Genomic DNA, 25,963 nt, shown 5'->3' on the forward strand with positions numbered 1-25,963 from the left:
CCAGATATACTGAACTAGGAACCTTTTCCTCCCCAATTACATAAAAGCCATAATTATATTGGTTACATAAAGATTTTAACTGGGGAAAACATTAGCTAATTGAAGACACGCTCCCCCCAAGCTCAGTTACCAACCACTCACAGCACACCGAGATAAAATTCACTCAGCAAATAGCGTTTGTCCTTAAATACTGTGCTGCTCGCTCTTTTGTTCCATCTCTGAAAGAAAGATGCCAAAGAAAACCATTTGAGACTATTTGGAAGTTCACCTTTTATTATGCAGTTGCATACATTATTTTTTCAATCTCTTTAATCGGTGTCAAGAGTCCATCCCATAAGAAATCAGATAAAGAGGAAAAGAAGTCTTGACATAGTGAATAATTGCTTGGTGCTTAATCAGTAATGACAAGATACCTTGACTGTACCTTTGCTGACAGAAAAACGGAGAGATTCTCAGTTGAAAAAGGGCTGTACAGCTGCTCCTCAGCTTATAACAGCATGAGGAGAAACTTTTTTTCCTCTTTCTCTCTTTGAAACCTTTCTTCTCTCTGGAAGGCAGTTACTTGCAGGGGGATACCAACAGTCAGTCCTTTTTTACTGCATGAAAGCAAAACAGAAACACGAGCTTTTGTCTGTTGTACATTCGACAGAAAAAGGAAGAAAAAACTCCTATGGTATGTAGCTAGGCTGGGCCACCACTAGTTGATTTGATGAAACATGGAAGCTGGTCTGAGAGGGAACCAACAGCCCTGCTGCTGTAGTGTCCGCACAGCCTTGCTGGTGGATCTCGGCTAAGCCTGACCAGCCTGTCAGTGTCACCAGAGCGGCCAATGCCAGGCGCTTTGGCTGAATACGCTGCCAGGTGCCAGGAAGCGTCAGCGAGTGGATCCCTGTCCGGTAGAAATGGACAGATATCAAATCTGGCTTTCAACTTCAGTTCAAACCAGCCTCTGCAGATTGAAGGGAGTGTTTTCTGAGACAAGGAGGGGAAATGGGGGATGAAACAGCCATGTGTGAGGGGGAAAGGGAAAATAAAAAAGATATCTCAATTTTTCTTTTTCAAACCACAGCACCACGATCTCTGGATACAGCTCTAACAACAGATCTATTTTCTGTCAGTGCCTACAGCTCCCCAACAGCGAAAAGCCGGCTGAGCAGAGTCCAGCTCCTGCAGATGGCGGGATGCTGCACGTCGGTGAGTCGCGCACAGCGTGCGCTCCATCGCTGGCAGCTGCAAGGTCAGACCGCATCAGAATTCAAGGGTATGAACTCATACAGAGCAGAGTCAATGCTGTAGGACTGGCCTGGGAGTGCACAGCAGTGCTTTTCTCTGGGCGGAGAGAGGCAATCGTGGTCTGGGACCTAATTTGTATAACAAGCTATTTAAGAGGGATCTAATTGAAGTATATAAATCCTGAAGGCTACCACATCAAGCCAGGATACTATTATTAGACCAACCTAGATGAGGTTATGAAATTGCATTAAAAAAAACCTCAAAAAATTTAGTAGGAGACATTCCCCACTTCAAGATCCCATGAGACAAATTCTCTCAAGCAATGATTACATATTATCCAGAAAAATAAAAAAAAAATAATACTAAAAATGAATGTGGAAAAGGAAGGCAGAAAAAGCACAAGTTCACCCAAATGGGTCACAATTATTTCCTAATGTTCACTGTTAGTATGTTTTAGAGACAGGAGATGATAGCCAACTAACTGAGTGGCAGCTGAAAGTAAAATTAAACTATAATTCTGCGACATTTTGAGTTTTTTTAATTACATGCTACTTATATAAAAAATTGATTTAAAGTTACTTGACCCAGAGGCATTTTCAGCAGTGTCCTCTGATAAAGTCTGGTCTCATTCTTCCATTACCTGTCCTAAGCATATTGAATTTTCCTCTCTGCCAGCTTTTACTGATCCTACCAAAGATAGAATTAGCGTTTACTGGCATTTCCACCCCTGTGATATGATAAGACTGGAAAGTGCAAGGGCACACCTTGGTTTCTGTTCCAGCCATCGCAACCCATGAGGAGCATGTGGATGTGGATAAAAAGCCACAGCTGAGAAACTAAAACCAGTAAGGTTAAAGGAACAAAACAGAACCACCCACACGCAACAGCAAAACTCCACACTGCAACCAAAAAAGAAAAAGAAAAAGGAAAAAGGAAGAATGGCAAGTACACGCAGTGAAGAAAGGAGACTGAGGTGAAGCAGGGCAAGGAAAGCACCAGCGAGCACCAGACACTATTTCTGACCCTGGAAATTAAGTCCATAACCCTGTGAATAAGCAGGTAGTGTAACTTTGTGCCCATGCAACTTTGTGCCCATGCAACACCCACTTCACTTCAAAGAATCAGTATCTTAAAAAACCACACAATCGAGCTACACTGAGAGACAACAGCTTGAATGTAGTTTCCACTACACACCCTACAGACTGTGTCTGCTTCAAAGTTCTTCCTTCTCTAACTTTTAAGCTCAAGACTCAATTGGAAAATAAAAATAGATCTTACTAAAGGATTTCTTGGGTGAACTTCTCTAAAGACAGATTTAGGGCTAGCTGAACACATTCCTTGACAAGGAAGAGTTTTCCATTTCTGAGAAAGATAATCTTTGTGCCACGCTGCCATTCGCAACACAACTTGCGCCATTCCCTGTTCCACACTGGCAGCAAGTGGAAATACTTTCTTAAGCTGTTCAAAGTGTGGTACCATTTACTTCCAGCTCAAGCAGTATTAATATATACCTGTATTTCACTAAAATGAACGAAAAGCAGCTAGATAACATGAAGACAAACCTAAGACATCCATTTGTATAAAATATGAAGTGCCAGGTAGTCAGTGTCCCTCCATTAAATCTGCGTCTGAAAACAAGGGTTGCACTCCAGGTGCGCTCTGCACCGTGCGGACTGTGAAAGCGGCTCAACATGCCATTATCTTTGTGGCCGTGTTTTGTCTCTTATTTTGTGGTAAGACTAGAAGCCCACAGGAGAGCATCCTTGCAGCCTCCCGGTGTTTTTTAGGTTGCTCTTCAGAGTACAGTACAAACTCCATTATTCCATAAACACTCTCCGAGAAGCAAATAATGGGTAGTTATGCTCACACAGCAACCTCCATGCAGCCTCACGCACAAAACCAGACCAGTATCGGGTCTACAGAAATAAAGCGCTGTCTCCACTAACTTTGTCTTAAAGCCAATTGCCTTTGCGTAGTTCCTGTAGAACTAAGGGACAGATACAGCAGGATTAACAATGTTTTTTCCTTTACCTCTTTCCCTGGGAGTAAATAATTTACATCCATTACCTCTGACAGTAAGTTCTGTTGTTACAGGCAGCGCTATTCTGCAGAATGCCATCACAGGGAAAGCTCATGGATAAAGGCGAGGGAAAGGCCAGTTTTCATTTTCAGCATAAAGCGGTTATTTACATAAAGAAAACCAAGGAAATCCAATCAACTACTACTCATGTGAAGTACCAGATGATTGGACTAAGGTCACAAGAAGTATTTCTCCTTTTAAGGGCAGATTATTTTTGACATTAAGCAGCTATAAGCATATTTGAGAAAGAAAAAAAGATTCTGTTAAAGATTTTCCTTTTGTAACTCGGAGTGAATTCATAAATCTTGGCTGGGCTTTCAAATCACTGGAAAGCATATGTATGTATATATATATATATATATATAATCTAACCCAGTCCTTACACAGAACCTGGCCAGCCAACATCCTTAGAACTAAAAAGTTACACATACACAATCCAAATAACTCTTTAAAAACGCAAGTAATGTCCCCTTAGATCATCTCATTAAGAATGAGGTTAGATTGCAATCATTTGCCATCTTCATTTATTCTCCATAAATAATAAAGCAAAGCTATTCCATTTAGGAACCTTACCTTTGTAAAAGACATAACCGGGATATTTTTTAATGTCACTGAAAAAAAACAATGACATAAATTTGATTTCCATGTCGCTATATCAATAAGGAGATAAGCAAGCTGACTTACAGGGAAAGGCTGAGGGCAATGCCCAATATTCATTACACCGGACAGGCCAGCGATTCAGCAGGCTCAGGCACTGACATTTTGATACTGATAAAAGTAATTTTATGTAAGCTGAATGTCAGAAACTTATTTACTTCAAACAAGTACTCACAATTTTGATATGGCCCACTAGAGCACTGTAGTTACACAGAACATTTATTTATACTTATTCCCGGTAAAAATAGTGTTATCACAAAAAATGCTTTGGTTTATATTAATAAAGATAAAAAACATGGAGCAATGGAAAAACATGCTAAGCGAGACTGTTGTTCTTACAGCGTGTTACTCTCTGCTGATTCTCAGTTGCAGTGTATGTGATCTTGCGCTCGGGAAGCCGCTCCAGGTGCAGCAGCGGAGGCAGCTGCACACACGTGTACACACTGGTGTGCCAAGGTACAACAGCGAGCTCAACACCCATTAACTACACACTGAAATGCAGTGGAACTTAACTTAAACTAGAACTTCAGCACACTTAACCAGCCAAAAAACATCCCCAAACTGAAAAAAGGCCTGATCATTTCACTTGACTACGGCTGTATGAGTCAACAAGTAAAATGCTTGGCAAGTCGTATGGACTACTATAAAAAGTAAAAACCCAACACTAATTTCAATCTAAAAGTAGTTTTAAGTCCAAAACCCTCCTCCAAATCTCTAACGAAACAAAATCCACAAAGCCTGATGGTATCACAATCCAAACAGTCATTAGCACTCAGTATGGACATTTTCAGATTTCAAGTTTCTCTAGGTTTTCCTGATCTATACGGTGCTGTAAGTGTTGTCATCTTCAGAAAATGTAAGGAAGCAAAGTACTCTGAACTCAAGGAAACAAGAGTTTGGAGATGAAGCAAATTTATTGTTCCAAGCCTTGAAATTAGGGAGTATTTTAAACCAACAGCCAAACACTTCATGAAAATCCAGCTAGTTTGAATGAACAAATCCAGGTAACTCTTAAATAAATTTCAAAGCTATTGTAACATGGTGTATATATATAATATATATATCATAGAGCCTTGTAGGTAACCCATGAAAAATCAAGGATGCCCCCTGCATAAAGGGCAGGCAGAGAACAGCATCACTGAGGTACTAGTCCCATTTTTTTCAGACAAATTACTGCATAGATATCTAAAGTTAAGGAGTTCTGATGTTCTTCTGGACCAATTTTACAGTATCATAAGATAACATCATGGAAATACATTGTATTTGAAACCAAAGAGCAGCATATTAGACATGCACTGGTAGAAAACATCCTGTGTGCAATTTGGGATGTTAAAAGTACCATACACAACTTGGACGTTCATCTAAAAGCTTACTGATTTAATTTTACTTCCTTTTTTGTGGAAAAATGTCTACGTGTTCTTATTCATAAAAATGGAATTCTCAACATTCAGCTGTGGTGGGTATGACACGAACATACACAGTCTTCATGTTCAAGTTCTTCATGGAGATGTCCTTTGTGATCTCTGAACCAAGAGAACAAGAGAAACAGAAGGAAACAGTCAGTGCTCTTGGTGACAGGCAAAACAACATCCAAGAATATTTTACTCAGACAGTTCTACTGGTTCAAGGTGAGACTTGGACAGAAACTGCTCAGCTCAAAATCCCCTCCTGTTAAAGCAGGGTGCACTAAAGGGAGTGTCACCACACACCAGGGTTGCCACTGCAAGAGATGAAGATACTGTTCTAGGTTACAAAGAAGAATTTTTTGAAAGCCTTTGTCAGCCCACAGCTCCCAGCTTGCCCATTCCCACAGAAAATAATATCTAGTTCAGAATTTTATAATGCAATGATATGAGGTCAATATTAACAATACAACACAATGCACTGACGAGCAGAGTCCCGTGTAAACGCGCTGTATGGGTGGCCGCACAGATCCTCCTCCTCCAGCGCACTGCCCCTGCCAGAAGAGAGAAGGTGCGTGCAAAGGAGCATGAGGATAAGGACGTGCACACATTAACTGGAGCTTCATACTTAAAACAAGGATTGTAGCGGTCTCTGCTGAAAAACTAATGTAGCAATCTTGCCGGGTACGCCTAAAGAATTTCATAGCATACCAGATCAATTCCTTAAGTCTTTCCAGAGCTATATGATATCGTTTGGAACAGTAACAGGATAAAGTTTCCCCAACAAACCTCTTTTAAGGATATGGCGTATTTCCAACAGGTTGATTCAGGGTTTATGATTATTTATGAAACACAGAGTAACTGTACTTTGTGGCTACAGGAAAAGTCACTTGTGAAGCTGGTAGGAACTGGAAATCTCTTTCAGTCTTCTTGCCACCACACAGAGCATTTTTCCCAAGAAGTTAGATGTTGGCTGGCTCAATGCTTCCCAGCACCCATCAGCTGTAGCAAACTCCCCCCAAGGACAGAGCAGATTGTTGTGAATACTGGGAGGTACAGCTTTGGAATTAAAGTAATCTGAATGACAAATATCCCAGAGCTCTCTTTACTAAGAAACTTCCCCGCGGTAACCACAAATACACCCACTGAAACCAAAGCAAAAGCATATTGGGGGGTTACGGTGTTCCTCTGCACGCTAGAATCCCCAAAGACAACACAAGCAAATAAAAGATAAATTTTAAATTTGGCACTAGTGTTAGCACAGACCACAGATTAATAACATTCTGAATGGCTGGGTGTTTTTTCAGTAGAAACACTTTGGTTGTGCGCTGCTCTGTGTCACGGACTGACGGCTGATGTTCCGCTGCTCTGACTCTGCCCAGCGACCGAGGGGCTGGGGGTGTGTGGGGGTGTGTGTGTGTGTGTGTGTGTGTGTGTGTGTGTGTGTGTGTGTGCGTGTGTCCAAACGCGGGTGTGTGTGGTGGGGGAGGCCAGTCTGGGAAGTGCCTCCATGGACACCATATAAAAGCAGTTTAGTTTTCAGTAACATGGTGTCCAAGCGAACCCTGGTTCTAGAAACGGCAACGAGAAGGTTTGTCTCCATGTAACAGCACACACGCTCCTTCTGACATTAAGGCCCCCATCTTCCTTCAAAAAAATGTTTCATTTTTAGACTGAGCAGATATAGTCTGCATCAAAGTTTAAAAGGCATCTATTAATTGATTAAGAAGCCCTTATGGATCTTGATGGTACTGTTTTTCAGGAGTTCTCTTCCAGTGTAATGCTCTGCTTCAAGCAGCTGAATACCCATTTACAGAACTAGAGAGTATAATTCAATTCAACAATTAGTGCTTTATTTCCTCATTAACCTTCCTTCCCTCCCCATGAAAACATTACATCCATATGTACGAAAGTTATTTTGGTCTGCAGGAGCAGCCAAACAAACTACAAACTTGGTCTCAAAGTCCTCTTTCAACTATTTATTTTAAAACCCCTGAATAATGAGGAACTACATAAAGCCACTGTTTTCAACAGTATTTCAGACAATAATTACTATTAGAAATGGAAACTTTATCAAGAGAAGGACATCCTCGTGCCTCCGCTGATTCCTCCGCAGGATGGCTCCAACACATCGACAAGTTTTGCCTCCACCCCGAACGCATCTGAATCAGCCACCTGTAACCCGTGTTTCATTCTCATGAATAAGCAACGCTCACCACTTGGACATTTCTTTCTAGATTGTTTTTTCCAGTATTCCAAAAGGGGGGTGAAACACACATTCACTCCTGAAAAGCTGGCAGCTGTTGTGCAATAGACGCAGACGCCCAACTGCCTGTACCCGACAGCATTTATCAAAATTATTATCTCAAAACTGGTACCTCATTTTCCTCCAAGTGATTTTTTTTTCTTTTCCTTTGATAAAAACAGGCATCAACCTCCCAACTCATGGCCTATTTTCAAACATTCCAAATTGTTAACAGCAAATAATTTATTTTATATTTTTAGAATAAATCATTAGAATAACCTACTCAAGAAAGGAGACTGAACTTTTTGTTTTGAAGGGAAGACCTTGAAATATATTGACAAAAAGATGAGTAGGGGATTACAAAGTTGCAACAACGGACAAACATTAATTGAATGAATGTTTTGCAGAAGCACTAAAATTTTTGTTTTATATGCAGCACTTAAAGAGATCTGAAGAAAAAATACGACCATTTCAGTGTTTATACCATTAAAATGTTATTAAAAGAGCTGCATGGTGAGAATTAAATCTGAGACAGCAGATGCATAGCTATATGGCATAAGCATTCATTAGCTACACAAATAAACCTTCAGGACCAAATTCTCTACATTCTGAGCCTAAAAAAACCCAAATCAGTTGTTTTATGCTTTGAAGAATTATCAAATCTGACCTTTCACATCATCATGAGTTGTCACTTTATACAATTTATTTAAAGTTTAAATAGCTCTGGAGAATTCATACTACAAATATATTATAGCGATTTCCCTTTTAAGTAAAGGCATTTAAAAAACTCTTACATAAATTGAGACTTAAAGGCTATAAATTTTCCTCTTTCAAAGCTCAAAAGTTTTCTGCAGTAGTTATTTTAGTATCTTAACTAAGTCATATGCTGCTGTGAACCCTTTTGCCCTGTAACAGGGACAGAAAAGAGAAAGAGATACAAAATCAATTGTTCCTGAATGGCTGAATTCCTAGTCAGCAAGGTTTCACACACAAGGACATTTTTTGTTTATGCAAGTGAGTGTGGTTGATGTTCTTGGTTCTTGCACCTTGTGCTGTTTCTAAATACTCCAGTGCTCTGTGTTTCTTACCACCATTCAGCACATTACTTTTAGCATTAGCTCGAACTATCACTAGCAAGTCTCATCAATATTTGAGATCTATTTTACTTACAAAAACGGCTTTTGAATAAACAGAGTTCAGGTCACATGAAATAAAATTGATAATTTAAAAACCCGCACACACAAAATACAACAACAAAAAACCCACACACACCTACAAAAAATGCACAAGAGAACCCACCCCCCCTTGCTCTGATTCTAATGTATCCTACGGGAATCCCTTCAAGCCGGGGACAGGTGAGCGGCCCCAGCTTTGGGAAGCCGCACTACAGCCACCCTCCTCATCCCAAACCAGCTGCCAGGCACCCCAGAGGAAACCCAGCACACCCCACAGTTAGATCACTAGTTTAAACAAGACCTCTAAGTTCTGGACAGGTAACCTAACATGGAATAAGTTAAGTGCCATGTATCCCTCCCAAACCGCTTGTAAATCATGCCACTATGATAAACCAGAGACAGAATCCCTGACAGCGTTTCATTTAACAGCTGAATTTCCCTGAACACACAGAAATATCTGGGGTTTCTACCATGTAGTTTCTAATCCATTTTTCCTGTCAAATAAAGTCCCAAATCTTTCTCAGGTCCAACTTTTTGGCACTACAAGTGAGTACATCTTTAGTTTTATCTTTCTCATGAATCAGAGATTTTTGTTTCTAAGTCTCACCACCTGTCAGCAGTTTTGGAAGATTCTTTAACATTTCAGATACACGACTGTGTGATAAAGCTTCCTACTTCCCAGGTATTCTGAATGAATTGCAGCTGCTGAACCCTACGAAGTCTGACCTACTCAAACTACTCTAAAATAGATCTGATACTCTTTTCCACCCACTCCCGTTCTCCAAAAGTAAGAAAAAAATAGTATCTGCAACAATATGAACGTTACAGGAACAATTGGAACAGGTTCTTAAAATATTCAACACTTCAAGACTCCCTCACTCCTAGGAGGAGATTCGCTGTCTCTGCTTAGTCCCAGCAGCACACAGCACAAATCTCCGCTGCTCACTGACCTTTCTATTTCAAAAGGAAAAAAAACCTTTACAGAACTTGTCTTGGCCATTTCATGAAGAGAATGCATTAGAGCTTTGAATTTCTAAATGCACATGTGTGCTTAAAGGACTTCATTAAATAACTACTGAATTACTGGGCAAAATTAGAAGCCAGTGTGTAAACAGTATGCATTTAGTAATTAAACTAGATCTCAAGTTTCATTAGCTGCTCCTCAGCAAAAACTTCCAAGTATCTTTGGACAAGCAAACCAAAAGTTTGTGCTTACCCTCAGTTTGTGCTTCATCCAGGAACAGTTTTAGCCTCCTGCTTCTGAGCCCAAAAACTTTTGCTGTTTCATGTAGAAGACCCTGGTACGTTAATCCATTCTGGCCAACAGGGTTTTCCATTAGAAGAGTCCCCACCGTTCCCTTCTGACATTCTGAACAAGATAAACAGTTGGATCACTATTGGTGAGGAATTATATTAATTTATCTTGGTAAATTGAAATTTAGGACTTCTTCTTCCATTTCATCTCCATTTCTTCATAGTGCTGAGTAACTCCCCATACCAACCTACTTACAGATATTCACTAAATACATTGATGAATTATAGAATTGGAAGTATAAGTGATTATTAACAGCTTGACAAATAAAACTTTGCGGAATTTTTTACACTGGTGAACTGGAAAACCTGGAGACCAGGAAACATGAAATATTTCAACTGGAAACACAAACCACTAACAACTACAGAAGTTCAAAGTACCTACTGATGGGCAAATCACCAGTTAAAAACAAATTTTGAGCCCAAGCAGGTTCCCAGTAGTGTCAATATGATTCCGCATGGACAGCCTAGAACAGATTCGTACCCCGGCAGAGATTAAGAGGGAGTGACTAAGGACACAACGTTTTCCATGTGAGGATTCAGAGAAGTTACAAGATTAGCAGCTGTGGAACAGAATTACATGCACATATTTATACTCCAGATCAGGTTAATAATACAATTCATTGGGCTTCTAAATAGCACTGAGAAGTGTTCCACAGGCTGTTGGCAACGCCTCAGTAAACAGCTGGCAGCTCCTTCACTGCCCTCCTCATTTTTGATCAGTTTTAGACTCAGCCTTTCTAAATAAACTGCACAGGTGAGCTGATGGTCATAAAGAGGAGAACAATGCTGAAGGGCTCATGTTTAAAAGCTGTCCCTTATCTCTAAGTGGCTCTCGTTTTTCTTTTATGAAAAGAGAAAGAAAAGCTAAATATAAATATTGTGTTTATTAGAAAGCACGTACTAAGAGAAAAATAAAAATCACCATCAATGAAAATATATGTACTTCTCTTTATCAGTAAGCAACGGTGCCCAAAACCTGCATCACAAAAAAGCTCAGCCTGTATGCGAGGAGGGCTCAGTATCCACCATACCTTGTGGTTTTGCATTCATCAGCTGCAAGTTGATATACTGGCAGAGCAGAGCATCAGGGGAGTTGAGCAGAGCAGGTGCTGACCCTGTTGTCACATGCAGAGTCTTTCCGCTGAGACTAAGCAAGTCAGTTTTGTTTATCAGTTCTGAAAACGAAATGAGATGAGTCAGGCCATTACAGAGAAGCCGAGGTCCAGCTCTCACTCCATTAGCTGACAATAAGTCTTTTCTAACCACTGATTCCACAGTGGAAGTGTTTCCCTCTTTGCAATTCCTCGCTCAAGAAAGAGCATTTCTCCATTTTGAAAAATGGAATTTCTGCAGAAATATTTTGGTTTTTTAATAACACAGAATACTTAAATCTGCTGTGGAAATTAGCTCCTATGTAACATCTCCTATGCACATAAATATACAACATGATTACTCATGCAATAAAGATAGTTAACTAACTTAAAACAAGCAAGAAATCATTCACTTAAGCCAAACAATTTCTCTCATTAAATTAAAACCTACAATCACTGCCTCTACCCTGACTTCACTAGCTGAAGCTGCACTGCATATGTGTCACTGATGTGTCACATCATGACATTTCTCTCATTAAACTCCAGATGACAATAAATGTAAAATCAGTGGCTGGTTAGCTCATGAATAATGCCCCCTGCATTAAAATTTGTGTTTAATGTCGGCAGTAGCTGATGATTCAGCAGATGACTCCAGCCATGCGGATTTAGAAAATGGTGGAAGATCAGACCCAAAGCAGAACCTATGTCTCCAAGGATTTTAGAAGTAATACCAACACCCTGGAAGCCCTCAGACAAGACGCTAATGAGGTTTCTGTAATACAAATGAGGTACGGAAGGCTGCATTCTGCGCTACCTACGTGAGCAGCTGCTTGTCTTATCACACACGTAAAAAAAAGCTGCTGATAGCCACAACATTAAAGATACAGAGAAATAACATCACTCTCTGCTACAAAGCTTTAGCAGCTACAAAAGAACTCCGAACAACAAAACCAGTAAGAATTAGTAGATCTAAATTCTTGTAAGAATTGTGCATTGCCCATACATACGGAACAGACACATCTGTCACCTCCTTCCAATAGTTTTCTTTCCCTATCAGCCCTACTCTTGTCATGGAGCCTGCACTTGACAAAGATTGTTTTCCATCAGTTCATCGGCATGAATTTCAGGGGGCAGAAGGGGCACTCCTTTTTCCAGTCACGTTTATAAACTCAAAATGAAAACCAAACCCCCCCTACCAAATCAAACAACATCTAACAAACAAACCAACCACAACTACAATGACAAAGAAAAGGTAAAAAGTAATCACAGGCTACAAACTCCCCAAATTCTGTCAGCTGCCACAGACCATCAAAGTGCAATGCACCATGGAAGGCTGGTGAGACTGCCCTAAGGAACGATGGAGACCTCAGACAGCAGCTAAGATTCCAAAATGCTATATTTTAAAAAGCAACATGTTATATATATGTGTGTATATATTTATTTATTTATAAAGTTTTTTTTTAAAAAAGGCAAAACTTAATTGTCGCTCCTAAAATTCAGTTCTCAAGACTGCAGTTTCCAGTGCTGGTGGTGATCTGCCAGCTGTCCCAACGCTGTTTTGGTACATTTGAGGCACAGGTATGTGCTCAGGCGCAGGAGGGGGCTTTGCTTTTGGTTTTACTTACAGGAAAGGAAGAAAATAACTCAGTTAAGAAGTGGAGAGGAATTAACAGGATTTGGAGAGGAATTAACAAGATTTCATCATATGGAAAGGGAGTCAGCAGCAGGGTTTTCCCCGCAGAACCCTAGAGCAGCGCTGCTCGCCATGTACGTGCGGTTATTAGGTCATGGTGAGCAGAGGCAGAGCGCGGCGCAGGGAGCACCGGGGGGCTGTGCAGGGTGACAGGGCACGAGCTGCAGCCATGGCCATCTGTGTGTTCAGCTAATTGAGCGTTTTACATGACAGGATCGCTGACACCGTCACAAGGAAGAGCTCATGTACAGTGCTGCCGATGGAGTCAGCTCATACAACTCTCTAGTTAGAGCAAGTAAAAAAGTGGATCATTTTTCATCTATAACAATACACTTGAAAACAAGCAGACAGTACAAGCGCTCATCAATATTAAAATCACTTTTAAAGTCTGTTCTCCCTGAAGCTGAGATTTAAGTGGTAATATTCTTCTAAGGTACCTTACAGCCTCATAGCCTGTTAAAAATTAAAGATTAAAAAATGTTTTTGTAGTCTTGTTCAGAAAACAGTGCTATGAATAGCATTTTTTAAAAAATAAGCCCTCTAAAAAATCTTGGTACGTTGTCTCATTTCATCTCTATGAAGTTTATACAGGGACTTTTGCCCCACCTTCCTCCCCCCACTCCTTTTTTAAGCCCAGCATGATTTACAGCTCCATTTATTCCCATAACTAATTTTTTTTTTATAGGACTTTTTCAATATGGGCTACTTCCATTAAAGCCAGGTGCAACTGAAAAAGCATTCCCAATAAGAAGTTTAGAAAATTTCCAGCTTTAGCAATCTAGAGCAAAAAGAAAATCACAGGGCAGGACATATTTCAGCCTCCACTAATACAAGAACTGCCTGATTTCATGCCATTACACAACCCTATGTGAATCTTCATTACAATTAGAAAACAAGATAATAAGTTACTGCAAGTAAAGTGGACAGTCGTAAGAACCACAGGAAAGAAAATAAGGAGCCAGAAATATGGTTTTACTGGGTCACAATTTTATTAACACACACGGGAACCATTCATCAAGAATTCGTCCAGAGTGCACGAGCTTTCTTCACAGCTCCTCTCAGATGCAGCAGCTGATACCAATCCCCTGCCTTACCCAGAGACCCTGGAATCACCATTAGGCCTCACCTAAGGGGACCCTGGAAAATCACCATTAGGCCTCACCTAACATTACCCATGCAAAGGTTGGGTAGATAAACAAAGGGATTGTATGCCAGCCAAACATCAGGAACTTTGGTTCTATTCTCCATCATCTTTAAGTGCTATTTTCTTTGTACATACCTTCTACCCTTACTCCTCAGGGAGGATATATTCTGCTGATCGGTACTTACTTGAGATCTCTGCCAAATTGCAGCAAAAGTGAATTTGATAATCTAATCTTTCCAAGGGAATTTTCATGTTGTTAATAAGTGGGCAGGGAAAAAACCCGCTCTGCCCAGACCACTTACAGAGAATGAAAGATTAAAATCAAGCACGCCAAGATGGAAAATCCTGAAATGATACCTACATGGCAAAAGCACCATGGAAAGGAAAGAGATAAAGCCTTTGTCGCTACAGCAGAAAAGAATCTTTGAGGAAAGGTTTAGATTTTCTTTACCACTTTAGGAATTCAGCATTAATAGATTTATGCTGCATCCTTTTGGTCTGTTAGTGGCAGAAAGCAAACCAGGTTAAGTAGTCAAGCTGCTAATGATCTGAATAAGATGAGAGTTCCCCAACTCTTCTTGGCCTTTTGCAGGTCATCGTTTGGTATCTGCGATGGTAATGAACTGTACCAGTGCCCACCCACCTCTGTGGGCACAGACCACGCTGCTATGAAGTATATCACTACTGTTGGGAAAATTATTTCAAGGAAAACTATTTCCTCCTTTAAAAATATAACTGAAACTTGAAGATACTGAGAGATCCAGAATTTCCTATAAATCACCTACAAGTGAAAGCAGAGAATAATCATTTTGTATGATAAAACTGTTCAGTTCAGCTGAGCACAACTTGGAAAGAGGTTTTACCACAGTAAGATAAATGGATTACACATCTGGTATGAAACCCGCCCCCCCCCCCAATTCTTCTGGAAATACTTCCAGGAAAAGACAAGTAAGAAAACTAAAGATGGAGATAGTAACAGTGCCGTGACAGACACAAGGCTGTTCCCCTTCTGACAGGCAGGCAAACTGTAAACCCTCCTCAGTCCTGTGGGCACCCAAACCAGCCTTTCACAACAGCCACCCAAGTGCCTCCCCCTCAGACGTTCCCTCAGTAATACTTCTGTGAAAACCCAGAAGCAAAAGTTTCTACAGCCATCCAGTAATCACTTCTGCAGTATTTTAGAATTTCCGTATCGCTCATTTTAGACTTAATATTAATGGTATGAAAACAGACAAAGTTTGAAGGTCAAGATGTGCCTGTAAATAACACTAAGAATGTACAAGGAGTTTTTACTACTGCTGAAACACCGCTAAAGTCAAATTAGAGCATGGCCACTGTTAAGGACTCTACCTTCCGTATTTCTTCACTAAAGCGTTTGGTTTTTAGTGTAATCTTGTTCTCAGTGTGCTGATTTTTAAGTTGTAACTTTTTCTGATGTACTGAAACAGTATATGGAATGTAATAATAAAGCAGCATCTTCATCACGGAAGAGAATGTCAGTTCGCCGGTACAGTCACTAACTGCAACATCTTCCATAATGCCTCTCTTCCCTGTTTCAGCTATATTATCTTTGTCGTGAACACAACTATGATATAGCCTGTAACTCTATATATAACCCACAGAAGACAATTTACATTCTCAAGCCTTAACAGAGGCCAAGTTCAAGCTGCAAAAATATTCCATAGATTTTTCTAAGAAGAAGAAATGCAGGGATCCTCAAGTTTCTCTAGAGTGAAAAAGCAACACTTTTTCTTCTACAGATTGCAGTTTGCATTCAAATTAAGTTCTCACCCTGCCTACTGCGGCATGAGGGAAAAAAAGGCATGCAAAAGCTGGTGGCAGCTCGCCATCAATATATAGCATTGCCTGCCTCTGATGAAAGCGCTTTCTGAAATAAATCAGACTCTGTCCTGATGAGAACTGCAATGGAAATAAGATAACAGAAGAGATGAGCATCATTTAACAGCAGCTTTTAGAAACATTTTGATACGACTATAACACAGTCTCATAAGCTAAGTACTGTAAAATAGAATATTTCCTTATGCATTTTCTTAACAATTTTGTATGTACATAGAAAAATTACACAGTGAATAACTCCTAGCTGCTATTCGAAAAACTTTCAATTTTCCTTGTCATACTCCATTTACCTGTTTTTCCATTAAAAACTGTCAGTTTTGAATTTTTAAGACCAAAAATGCAGGAGACAGCATCTACAAGTCCAGTCAAGTTCAAAGTATTATCTCCTTTTGGATTTTCCAGCAGCAATACACCATCTAAAACCAAAATTAAGAAATTAAAATGCAGTTTGGAAGCAATATCCAAGTCTGAATGAGTTTTTCTAATGACTTCCAGTGAGTTTCCAATCTAACTTAAAACTAGCAACACTGCATCTTCCATAAATTTTTGTAGTAAGAAAGAGGGAAGAAAACAGGGAAACAGACTCAAGTACACTTCAGATTTAGAGTATGGAAGTTATATTTATTTTTATTAACAAAGTAGTTGAATTTTTGTTACTTAATTATAATCCAGTAACATATTGATTAAAAACTGTCAGACTGTGTGCCCCGAGATGTTTACCAGCCTCTATAGTTACGTTCATGACTATTCAGTAAGCAGCTTTGTAACCATGTTGAACATGGCACACTTATTGGACACACAAACTGTAAACACATGTAGGAAGAAAATTCCAGACAGTACATTTAGTTTTCTCCCCTTTTAATATATTCACTCAATATTGTAACACTTTTAGCACTATACTCATCTTTCGATTATACAAGACACAGTCATATTCTCTAGTTTTAAGTATCCTTTTTGGCTCTATACTTAATATCCAAGTTTTCCAAAAGCATTTCTCCAGAGGAGATACTGGATCACCTACATTTACGGGACTGCATCGAGAATTAAAAATTCTCAAGGTCCACACTGAGTGTGGGGAAACGTACACACACAAATATAGACTGTGTACATCTCCATATATTCACACGCAAACCCAGAATATAAAGAACTCATATGCACACCTGAGCATTTACTTCAGGTCCACAGCAGAAGACTTCATGGACAGCACATGCTTTTGCTTTTAATAAACGTATTTTAAAGAAGTATTTAAAGCTACTATTGGAAGGGAGTTTGCACCATCTTTCAAACAAATCCATGGCTCCAACATTCATCACGCAGTTTTCCAAATAATCTTTTAACACCCCCACTGACAAATCAAACCCAGTACATTCCTACCTTGCTCTGTCCCATTAACACAAACTTTGAGGTTGACGTAGGCACAGGCTGGACCAACACGCTCACACAAACCACCTCGGACGAGTGTAATTTCTAGCTCTGATCCCTTCAGCTGAAGAAGGAGGAATATTATAATTACTTGAATGTTGTTTTAAACAAACACAACAAAATGGTTTCCTTAAACAAACAACATTAAGGTCTTGTCTTGTACTAAACATGATTTGCAATAAAATAGCCACTTTTGCCACATCTTTCTTCAGAGTGCTTCAAGTATTAATTTCTCTTTAATACGTATTAATGATATCACAGTATTTAACACATAAAAAAATGAGAGGAATAAACAGCCTGATTTTCACAAGTGATGAGCAGTGATGAGTGTCTCCGAAAACATAATCCAGAAGTGAATATATTAATAGCTAAGAGAGGAACACTCTTCCGGAGGTAATTCTGAGTATCTGGGCCGCGCTCGCAGTCGCTGTCTGGAGAATCCTTCACCGGCTCCAAGGGGCCATCGAGATACCAAGTCAACCTTTGCATATCTCCCCGTTAGCAATTAGTGAATCAATTAAAACTTAATTAAAAGCACCCCATCAAGAAATGGAACAAGTATGAGAAACAGGATGAAGACACTTGGGAATCTTGTAGTAATGCTACAGAAACAGACTGACTTGGTAGCTTTTCCAAGCATGGGTCTCTTCCTGAGCAAAGTACAAGCTGGTATTACTCCTGCACCTTTAGTGCTTTTCATGAGAATCACACTTTGAAGGATCTCTTAATTAAAATTAATAATCAAACAGATATCACAAGGAAATAACTTCTATGAACAACTGGTACTACGTGGCCATTTAAGCCAATTTTTTGCAAATTTAGAGACAGTCTTTGGTAAGATTCACAGTCAGACAAACATTCAAGTGCTGGTCTTTGCTGAGCTCCTACTGCAAAGTAGGGAGAGACGCTTATGGAGCAGGAAATCTAATTTTGTGTTTACCCAATTTTACCAGCAATTAAAAATTCATTTTTCAAGTAGGTGCTTTTCCTTCCCAGTATTTTCTGAGCAACCACTGATTTTTTTTTTTTTTTTTTTCCTGTCTCTGAGAGCAAGTCTTTGGGAGAAGAGTTCATAATTAAGGCCTTGTATCAAAAACTGATCCAGCGTAATTTTGCAGAAACACTGATCCTGAACGCAATCAAATTGCTTGTAGAAAAGACAGACTGCGTTTAATTTTCTCCCAATCTTCATGTATATTCAGCATTGTGGAGATTTCTGTTACTCCTTTTAATAGCTTTCAGAAATTTGGTGCAAAGATCCAGTTGCAGCTGCTGTAATTTATGAACTCACCTGTGGAATTACACACTGTTATTTTTACTTGCATCTGCTTTTGTCTGAAAGTACCCAGTGGTCACTAAGGCATGTTCCATGTCAGTGCTGCTATCAGCCCCCACCAACAGAAGGCAGCTGATGCAGAATTCCACTGGAACTCATATCTTCCTGGTCTTTATGCCTGACACTGTTAGTACAGAGCACAAGGCAGCTCTGACTGCTGGAGACACAACCAGCCATGGCCCTGTCTCATGTACCAAACCACAAACTCACGGCACACAGCTGCAACTGTCCTCAACTCTCCAAAGGGCCAAAGCAAAGCCCTAAAGAAGAGCTTTTTCACTTCAGGTATTTTTATCCATGGCTCTAAATGTGACAAGCTCGTTACAACAGAAAAAACAGAGCACAGAGTCAAACATCTGCGCTAAGCAATCCACCTCCGCAGCCCAGAAAGCGCCACTGCCAAGCAAGACGTTATGGTTGCACTGAAATCTGTCACCTCTCTCTCTGCAACCTCTGCTTTGAACTCTAATTATCTGACTAACAATTGCTGAGGCACAGCAAGTCCATGATACAGGAACCATCCAAATGTGCAGAGGGCAACCCAGGCAGCCAAGGCCACAGGTTAACTCTGCAGGGAGGGACTTTGTAGTGACTGAGACTCCTGAAAATAAAACAACAACAAACAACTCTGCATTTACTTAAAAAGCTTTTCTTTGCTTCCATTTACCATACCTGAACTCTGTAGATTCAGTACACAGACCTTGCAATAAACCACTGCGGATGGTTTTGTTTAAAAAAACCTCCACATCCAAGATTCTAAGCTGACAGGTGGGCACTCACAGCTCCATGACCATGACAAGATTATTACATGTCTATAAACTTAATCAACTGCAATAGCCACACAGAACTCTCTGCCATAGAGAGTGTTATTTCAGCTATAATTTTTTAGGTTTTCCCAGTCTAAAATCTGATATTTCTGCAAATGCATAGCCTGACCCACAAACCTCCTCTCCCTGGTTTACATACCAGCTCACCATTTCCAAAACAGAACAGATGTGTGGTTTTTGCTGACAACAGCTATCAATTATATCCATAATAACCAGTACCTGTCAGGGCAAGATTTCATCTTTACATAGACAGCATTATATAAGACTAATCCAATAGACTCATCTTTCAGCTTTCTACCATGTTCTTCTTCACTAGAATCCACTAAATGAAGATTTAAAAACCAGAAAAATAATAGTGGGGGGGAAGCACCCTAGCACAGGCAGGAAAGCTTTCACAGAACGACAGAGCAACGAAACGTAAAGCTCAAGTACTGGGTAATTTCGGAGGCAATCAGACAAGTGTTTCCCAGCATTATACTTGTTTTTTTCCCTAGCTGCTTTTATATTGCAATTCAGATTTGATGTTGACTTAACATCAAACGGTCCATCAGCAGTATCCCAGTCAAATAAGTACTCAGAAGAAATAACCAAATATTTTGACCAGTTTCTCAATGACAATATTCTCAACTTTTACACACTGGTTTTCTCTCTGTTTGTCTCAAGATTGAACTAATAGCTTTGAAAAAGGCCAAACAGAGCTTTGTTTGAAACCTGTACAACTTCAGAAGTATAATTAATAAGTATAAAACATTTCCTTTACACATACTGTTAGTAAGACGGATGAAATATGCACTTTCCTTTCAGCTAATCTCAGACCCCCAAGACATCCCGTAAATCCAATTTTAAGTCGGATGTATCATTTGTTCTTGTCTTCCTAGTCTAGCATGACATTCAGATGGAAGAATGTTTCATCTGCAATTCTTCTAGGAATGCCTTTTGAATATAAGAAGTTAGAACAAAACTGTGGCAAAAGTATTCTCAAAACATGTCAGAAAAAACAGTACAAATAAAACGAAGGAAATAGTTCAGATCTGCTGCTGAAAGAATAAGCCCATCTAAGAAACTGCATTGTTAGTAGAGACGGGGCAGAAAAAGCATCCTCAGACATTAATATGTGAAGTTGGTCTTAAGCCAAAAGGCAACATTTAGCCTCAAAGGAGAACATTTCTAATACAAAAGCATATTAACTTGAGAGAAATCACAGCAACAATATTTTTGCGGTCTGAACAATGTACTAACCCAACTACAAATAATGTGCATTAAGCTTACACAAACAACTACCTAGGATATTTATTTTGGCGCCCAAGCGGCTTCATTTTCAAGTAATAGTATAATACACATACAGAACACCTGTTTTCTTTTTTTAAAGCAAAAAGACTAATATGAAATGTATAAATATGAAACCATATCCACAAAACATATGAAACAATATCCCACATAAAAATACTACCATAGAATTTTTCTGTAACTGAGGCACTTTGTTCAGCTAAAAGCAGGTAATGAAACCAACTATGCAGTCAATGCTTTTTGCTTCTTACCTGGGTTGTCTCCTGGATGAGAACGTCTTTGGAGGTAGGCACTGGGTAAGGCTTCAGGGCAGCCTTTATTGTTGCAAAAATGAAATCCGTATGTTCCTTAATAACGGTGTCCAGGTAGTCACCTTCTGGCTGTGCTCTGTAGTACACTGTAATCTCATCTGTAGGAACCAGATTTCGCTGTAGGATAAACCAAATATACGGTTAATGACAGCAAGATGACTTCCATGTATCCAAGCTAAAAGATCAATATCTCTTAAGTTGAAGAAAAAAATATGTCAAAAATATATTTACCAGGCATTTGTTAAAAGTTTCCACAAAAGATTTAGAAGAAAACAATTCTTTTGTCAGAAGGGCAGGAAAGACGCTTGAAACATGATTTTTTTATCAAATCACATACTTTACTCAAAATGTCTCACTTTCAAATTCATTTACCAGCTCACCCCTTAGTGAGCTGAAGGCCTACCTAATTCATTAAAAAGCTTTTCTGGATGAGAATTTTACTAGCATTTACACACCCTGTCAGCCTGGGATTTAACCCTTGGCTCTTCATTGAACAAATGTTCAACCAGTGACATTTTGTTAACACCCAACAGTCTCCCAGACATTTGGTATCTTTTTGGAAGGTGGTGACCTGGCTTTTAAGTCTTCACACTAGTTCCATCACATCTTGCATACTAACATGTACCTCAGAAAAAGCGCAGTTCACCTGAATGGTGCTCTTTAAAGCTGAATTAGAGCGAAATTCTGCTTCAGTAAGAAAATGGTTTCAAGAGAAAAAAATAGTAGCACTAAGAAAGCTTTCTTTCTAAAATCTGCTAAAAGTAATGACTGCCCTAATGCTAGGAATGGTTACTGTGGTTTTTTATTATGTGTACACTTTTAAAACTGGAGTGGGAATGAAAGAATGACAGAATAAGTACACACTAGCATCATGTTAGCTATTAGGCAGGATTAAGTATTTTGATATTCATTTAAATAAGAACAAATTATGGCTTTATGTTATTACAGAAGTAAATTTAAATCATCCGGTAACTTATGAAAGACTTTTCATGGCCACATTCCTTCCTGCTTTTATTTTACACAGAAATAAATCAACATAGGTATATATATATATATATATATATGCTTTTTTTTTTTCAACATATATAACTATTTTGGTACAGGTTTGTAGTTTTTCAGTCTTATACTGGAGATTCATGCAGATTCTTAACTGTACAGATATATTCTCCCAAAAACACATCCCATGAAAATTTTCTCTACACATCATGTCGAGCTCTTGCCAGATTTCTTCAGGCATAAGCCTGAAAAAGATGCAAATTGTAGCACATTGCCACCAACTTAGTCAAGTAGGAAAACCCTACATATATCGCAGAACAACATGTTTCACATCTGCAATGTGTATGTGCATGAGGGGATGGGGGAGTGTTTGGTTTTATGAGGTTTTTTTTAAACTTGATGGTTCTGAAACCTTTAGAACTCTTTGTACAGAGTTAGCTATTACTTAATGTCCTCTCCAGATTAAAGGCTTTTTAGACTGGCCCTCACCTCTGTGGTGACCACACCTTCTTGGCACAAAACAGAGAGAGTGAGTACAGCACTTTCTGGACCGGTATTGTAGAGAGAAGGAAGAGGTTCAGAGTGCTTTAACATAAAGGTCAGACAGCACCATTTGTATGTATGAGAACACTTTAGAGCAAAATCGTTAATGTAGATATACAAATCGGTGCCAGAAATGCCTCTTGCAATTTGCTAAGCCATGAGTTTGGTTTTTATAGCGGTCCCATGCTCAAATGTCTCAGCTCTCCCCAGCCCGGCTGATGTATCACACTGGAATGAGATGGAACAGAACTGCAGGAGGCAGGCGGGCCTGAGAGCCGCTTACCCAGGACTGAACCACTGCCACAGGGCTCCAAGTCAGAGAACAAGAGGGGCTCAGTAAAATAAATAAATTAGTTACTGCACTATGGATGATGCATAGCGACCTCGTTGTTCAACTCTAACTACTTACTTACATGGAAATTCAAAATGAAAATAATGTCTGATCAGAAACCTATACACTAGGAGAAAAGGATACAGTGCTTCATGTTTAATTAAAAGCATCTATTTCTGCTGCAGATTGCCCAAAGATTGCTTAAATTAAAATGTCTTGCTCCAAAGCGTTGCTTCCTAACCTTTTTGCGAAGCTTCTGGATGCGATTAATCACTTCCCGGGCAACTCCTTCATCCACCATGGACTGGTCTGGGGTAACATCCAGCAGAACTAAAACCTGAGATGATGCAAAGAAAACAGGTGAATAGGTAACAAACTTTGAAAAAAGCTGGGATTAACTCACTCAGAAGCTCAGGTACATTTTCATAGAGCTCCTCACAAAATGCCATGCTGAAGAGAGCACTTGAACATTTCCAAAATTCAGAAGATAGACTCCGGGAATTTGTTGAACTAACTGAGCAGACAAAACCAGCCCAGCTTTCACCTCACCATTTTCACATTACTTCTAGAGAAACTCTTTCCTTAATAAGAAATAAAAAAAGATAAACAATAAAATACCTGAGCATCGGAATGTGCTTCATACTGTGCAGATCCTCCGGCAACCTGATCAAAGGTGTACATGAGACGCAGATCTTCCGTGTGGAGCTCATGTCCTTCTACAACAATGGTGCCTGCAGAATGGGCAGATGAAGAGCATCTCTTACAACCAGGGTGGGGTTTTTTAAATTCAAAAAGCTTAAGACAAGTATCAGTCTTCAACAACATGAAATGCAGTGTATTTGCAATACATTTGAACAGCAATTAAGCACTAGTAAGAAACACTGAACTATCCCACATTCAGATTTTTCACACAAGCACTTCTACAGGCAGCAGAACTCACTCAAATGCAGATTCTTTAGCAACTGTGTGCCATCCAAATAAAATAGAATAAAACTTTAAAATAACCTGTATCCCCAACTAAATAAAAATTTATACTCAAGTAGTTAACTAAACACGTATAGCTGGAAAATTCACAGCTACTTGTAAATCTAGAATTGAAGCTCTGCTTTTAGAATATAAAGCACTCCACATATACTCAGTTCAAATTTTATTCAGTCCTACAGAACAACTTACCCTCTACTTCATTTTGGCCTTACAATAACACTTAGACAGGAGAACAGGATGAGGTAAGTATACATGGCCACTTCCTAACTACTGTCAGCAATATAAGAAAAATAACTTTTTTTCTACTCTCATTAACACAAAATTTAATTGGGTTGATAACAGAGAAGTGGGCCATAAGTTCCCTAAAGTCACAGAATGATACTTTTGCATCTCTTCCTGCAAGTGCTTGATCAATACACACTAAACAAGAGCAATTGCTTGATTCTTTTGTGATGAGCCAAAGGATTTTGGATCTTCTTTTTTTGGCCAACATTGCCATAGCTCAGTGGTTTGTACCGCTACATACCTGTCTCCTGGAATTCCTCCAGCTGCTCACTCTTCAGCTCTTTGATTGCGGCCATGACAAGCTTAAATGCACCTTTCAAGCGCTTCCCAAGCACCATGTGATCCGGTTCTGCTCTCAGCCGGACTCCGTATTTATCTTTATTAGTAGATAATGTCACTTGACGTACATTGAGCTCCTATGCAAATACATCAAGATTTAAAAAAACAAAGCTAAAGAACAGCCATCTCTGACAATAATGGAAAGGGTACAAAACCAGGGGCCAGAATACAGGGAAATGATGGGTCTCATGCTGCAAATTTTTACATGGTCGTCTCCATGAACTAAGTAATTTGTCAACACTGCAAGAGCAAATAAACCCAACCAATACTGAAACTATCCTTCAGGAGAAGATCTTATCCTCTTCTTCAGCCTTTAGGCTGAAATCCCACTGTTATTAATAGACACCAGTCAGCTCTCAACTCAAATCAGATCACTATTCAACAACCTTTTTTCTTTTTTGTTACAACTGCCTGAAGAGATAAAACTATTACATTTGTGTGCAATGGCATTAGAAAACAGTCTGGCAAAATTCAGGAAGACAAATTTTGCCGAAAGAGTCTTTTCAGTATGCATTTAGCTAGAAAACCAAAACAATTTTATGGTTTAGGTTGTACAAATGCAACTCCTTCATTTTGTCTCTTATCTGTTCATTCCAGAGACTTACTGAATAGAAAACCACCTTCCTCAGAGAACCATCTGTCTATGCTCTGCAGCACAAGAACTCTGAAGATCGGTGTGCAAGGGCAGCCAAAAGCTTATAAAACCTGCAGGAACTTCAGGAGAGGCCCCAGACCGAGGATGTTATTTTGCCACCAGAGAAACTTGGATGTGCCCATGTTTTATAAGTAATGTGTGCAGGTTTTGTCCTCATATCAGAAGGGGAATATAGTGGTGCTGTGGAAAGGCTTACAGAAGAACTGACTCAAGGACAGCGTTGCTACCATATGAGGAAAAGCCAGGGCTACAACTCTTCGGAGTGAAGAAAGCTGAAAGGGGATATGATTGAGATTTAAAAAATTAAGAGAGATAGGTAAGGACTGTAAAACTGTTATTCACCGAATCTCCAGACAACCCCTCAAGTAAAGGACTATGCAGTGAAAATAGTAGGAGATTGGTTTAAAACAGAAAACAAACAAGCAGTTAACTCTTGGAACTTAATGCCATCAGAGAAGGCCAGCAGGAGTGTACCACCAGCTTCCAAAAGGAATTAAGCTCTTAACAGTAGGCACATGAAAAGATGTTAAAGGAAACAGGCAGACATGTGCCCTTGAAGATCTTTAATTAAATAGCTGCAGATGGCTGACGATGACAGGAATCTACTGCAAGAAGTGGCCAGATGCTCGAGCTTTCTCTAAATGGACTCGACCACTGTGGGAGCCAGCACGATGGGCTAGATGAGCCACAAGGCTAAACCACAAAGTCATTGCTTATGTTCTTAATTACAATTGTTTTCCTCATCACAGAGACAC

The 25,963-nt window shown here is 39.5% G+C and overlaps 1 protein-coding gene across 1 annotated transcript in view; it reads right to left on the bottom strand.

Annotated features, from left to right (window-relative positions):
- Positions 1-255: 255 nt before the first annotated feature.
- The window catches only part of IARS1 (isoleucyl-tRNA synthetase 1), a 106,634-nt gene continuing 80,926 nt past the window's right edge, over positions 256-25,963 (bottom strand). Inside the window, exons 27-35 of the mRNA XM_082059854.1 lie at positions 24,456-24,630; positions 23,564-23,676; positions 23,187-23,282; positions 21,016-21,192; positions 17,267-17,378; positions 16,183-16,308; positions 11,139-11,282; positions 10,010-10,162; positions 256-5,493 (exon numbers count right to left, since the gene is read on the bottom strand). Coding sequence (XP_081915980.1) covers positions 5,411-5,493; positions 10,010-10,162; positions 11,139-11,282; positions 16,183-16,308; positions 17,267-17,378; positions 21,016-21,192; positions 23,187-23,282; positions 23,564-23,676; positions 24,456-24,630 — 1,179 coding nt within the window. The 3' untranslated portion in view covers positions 256-5,410. The remainder of the gene's footprint in view (positions 5,494-10,009; positions 10,163-11,138; positions 11,283-16,182; positions 16,309-17,266; positions 17,379-21,015; positions 21,193-23,186; positions 23,283-23,563; positions 23,677-24,455; positions 24,631-25,963) is intronic.

This window comes from Streptopelia decaocto (genome assembly GCF_964273445.1).
Source record: "Streptopelia decaocto genome assembly, chromosome: 8".
In the NCBI taxonomy this organism is placed as follows: Eukaryota; Metazoa; Chordata; class Aves; order Columbiformes; family Columbidae; genus Streptopelia; species Streptopelia decaocto.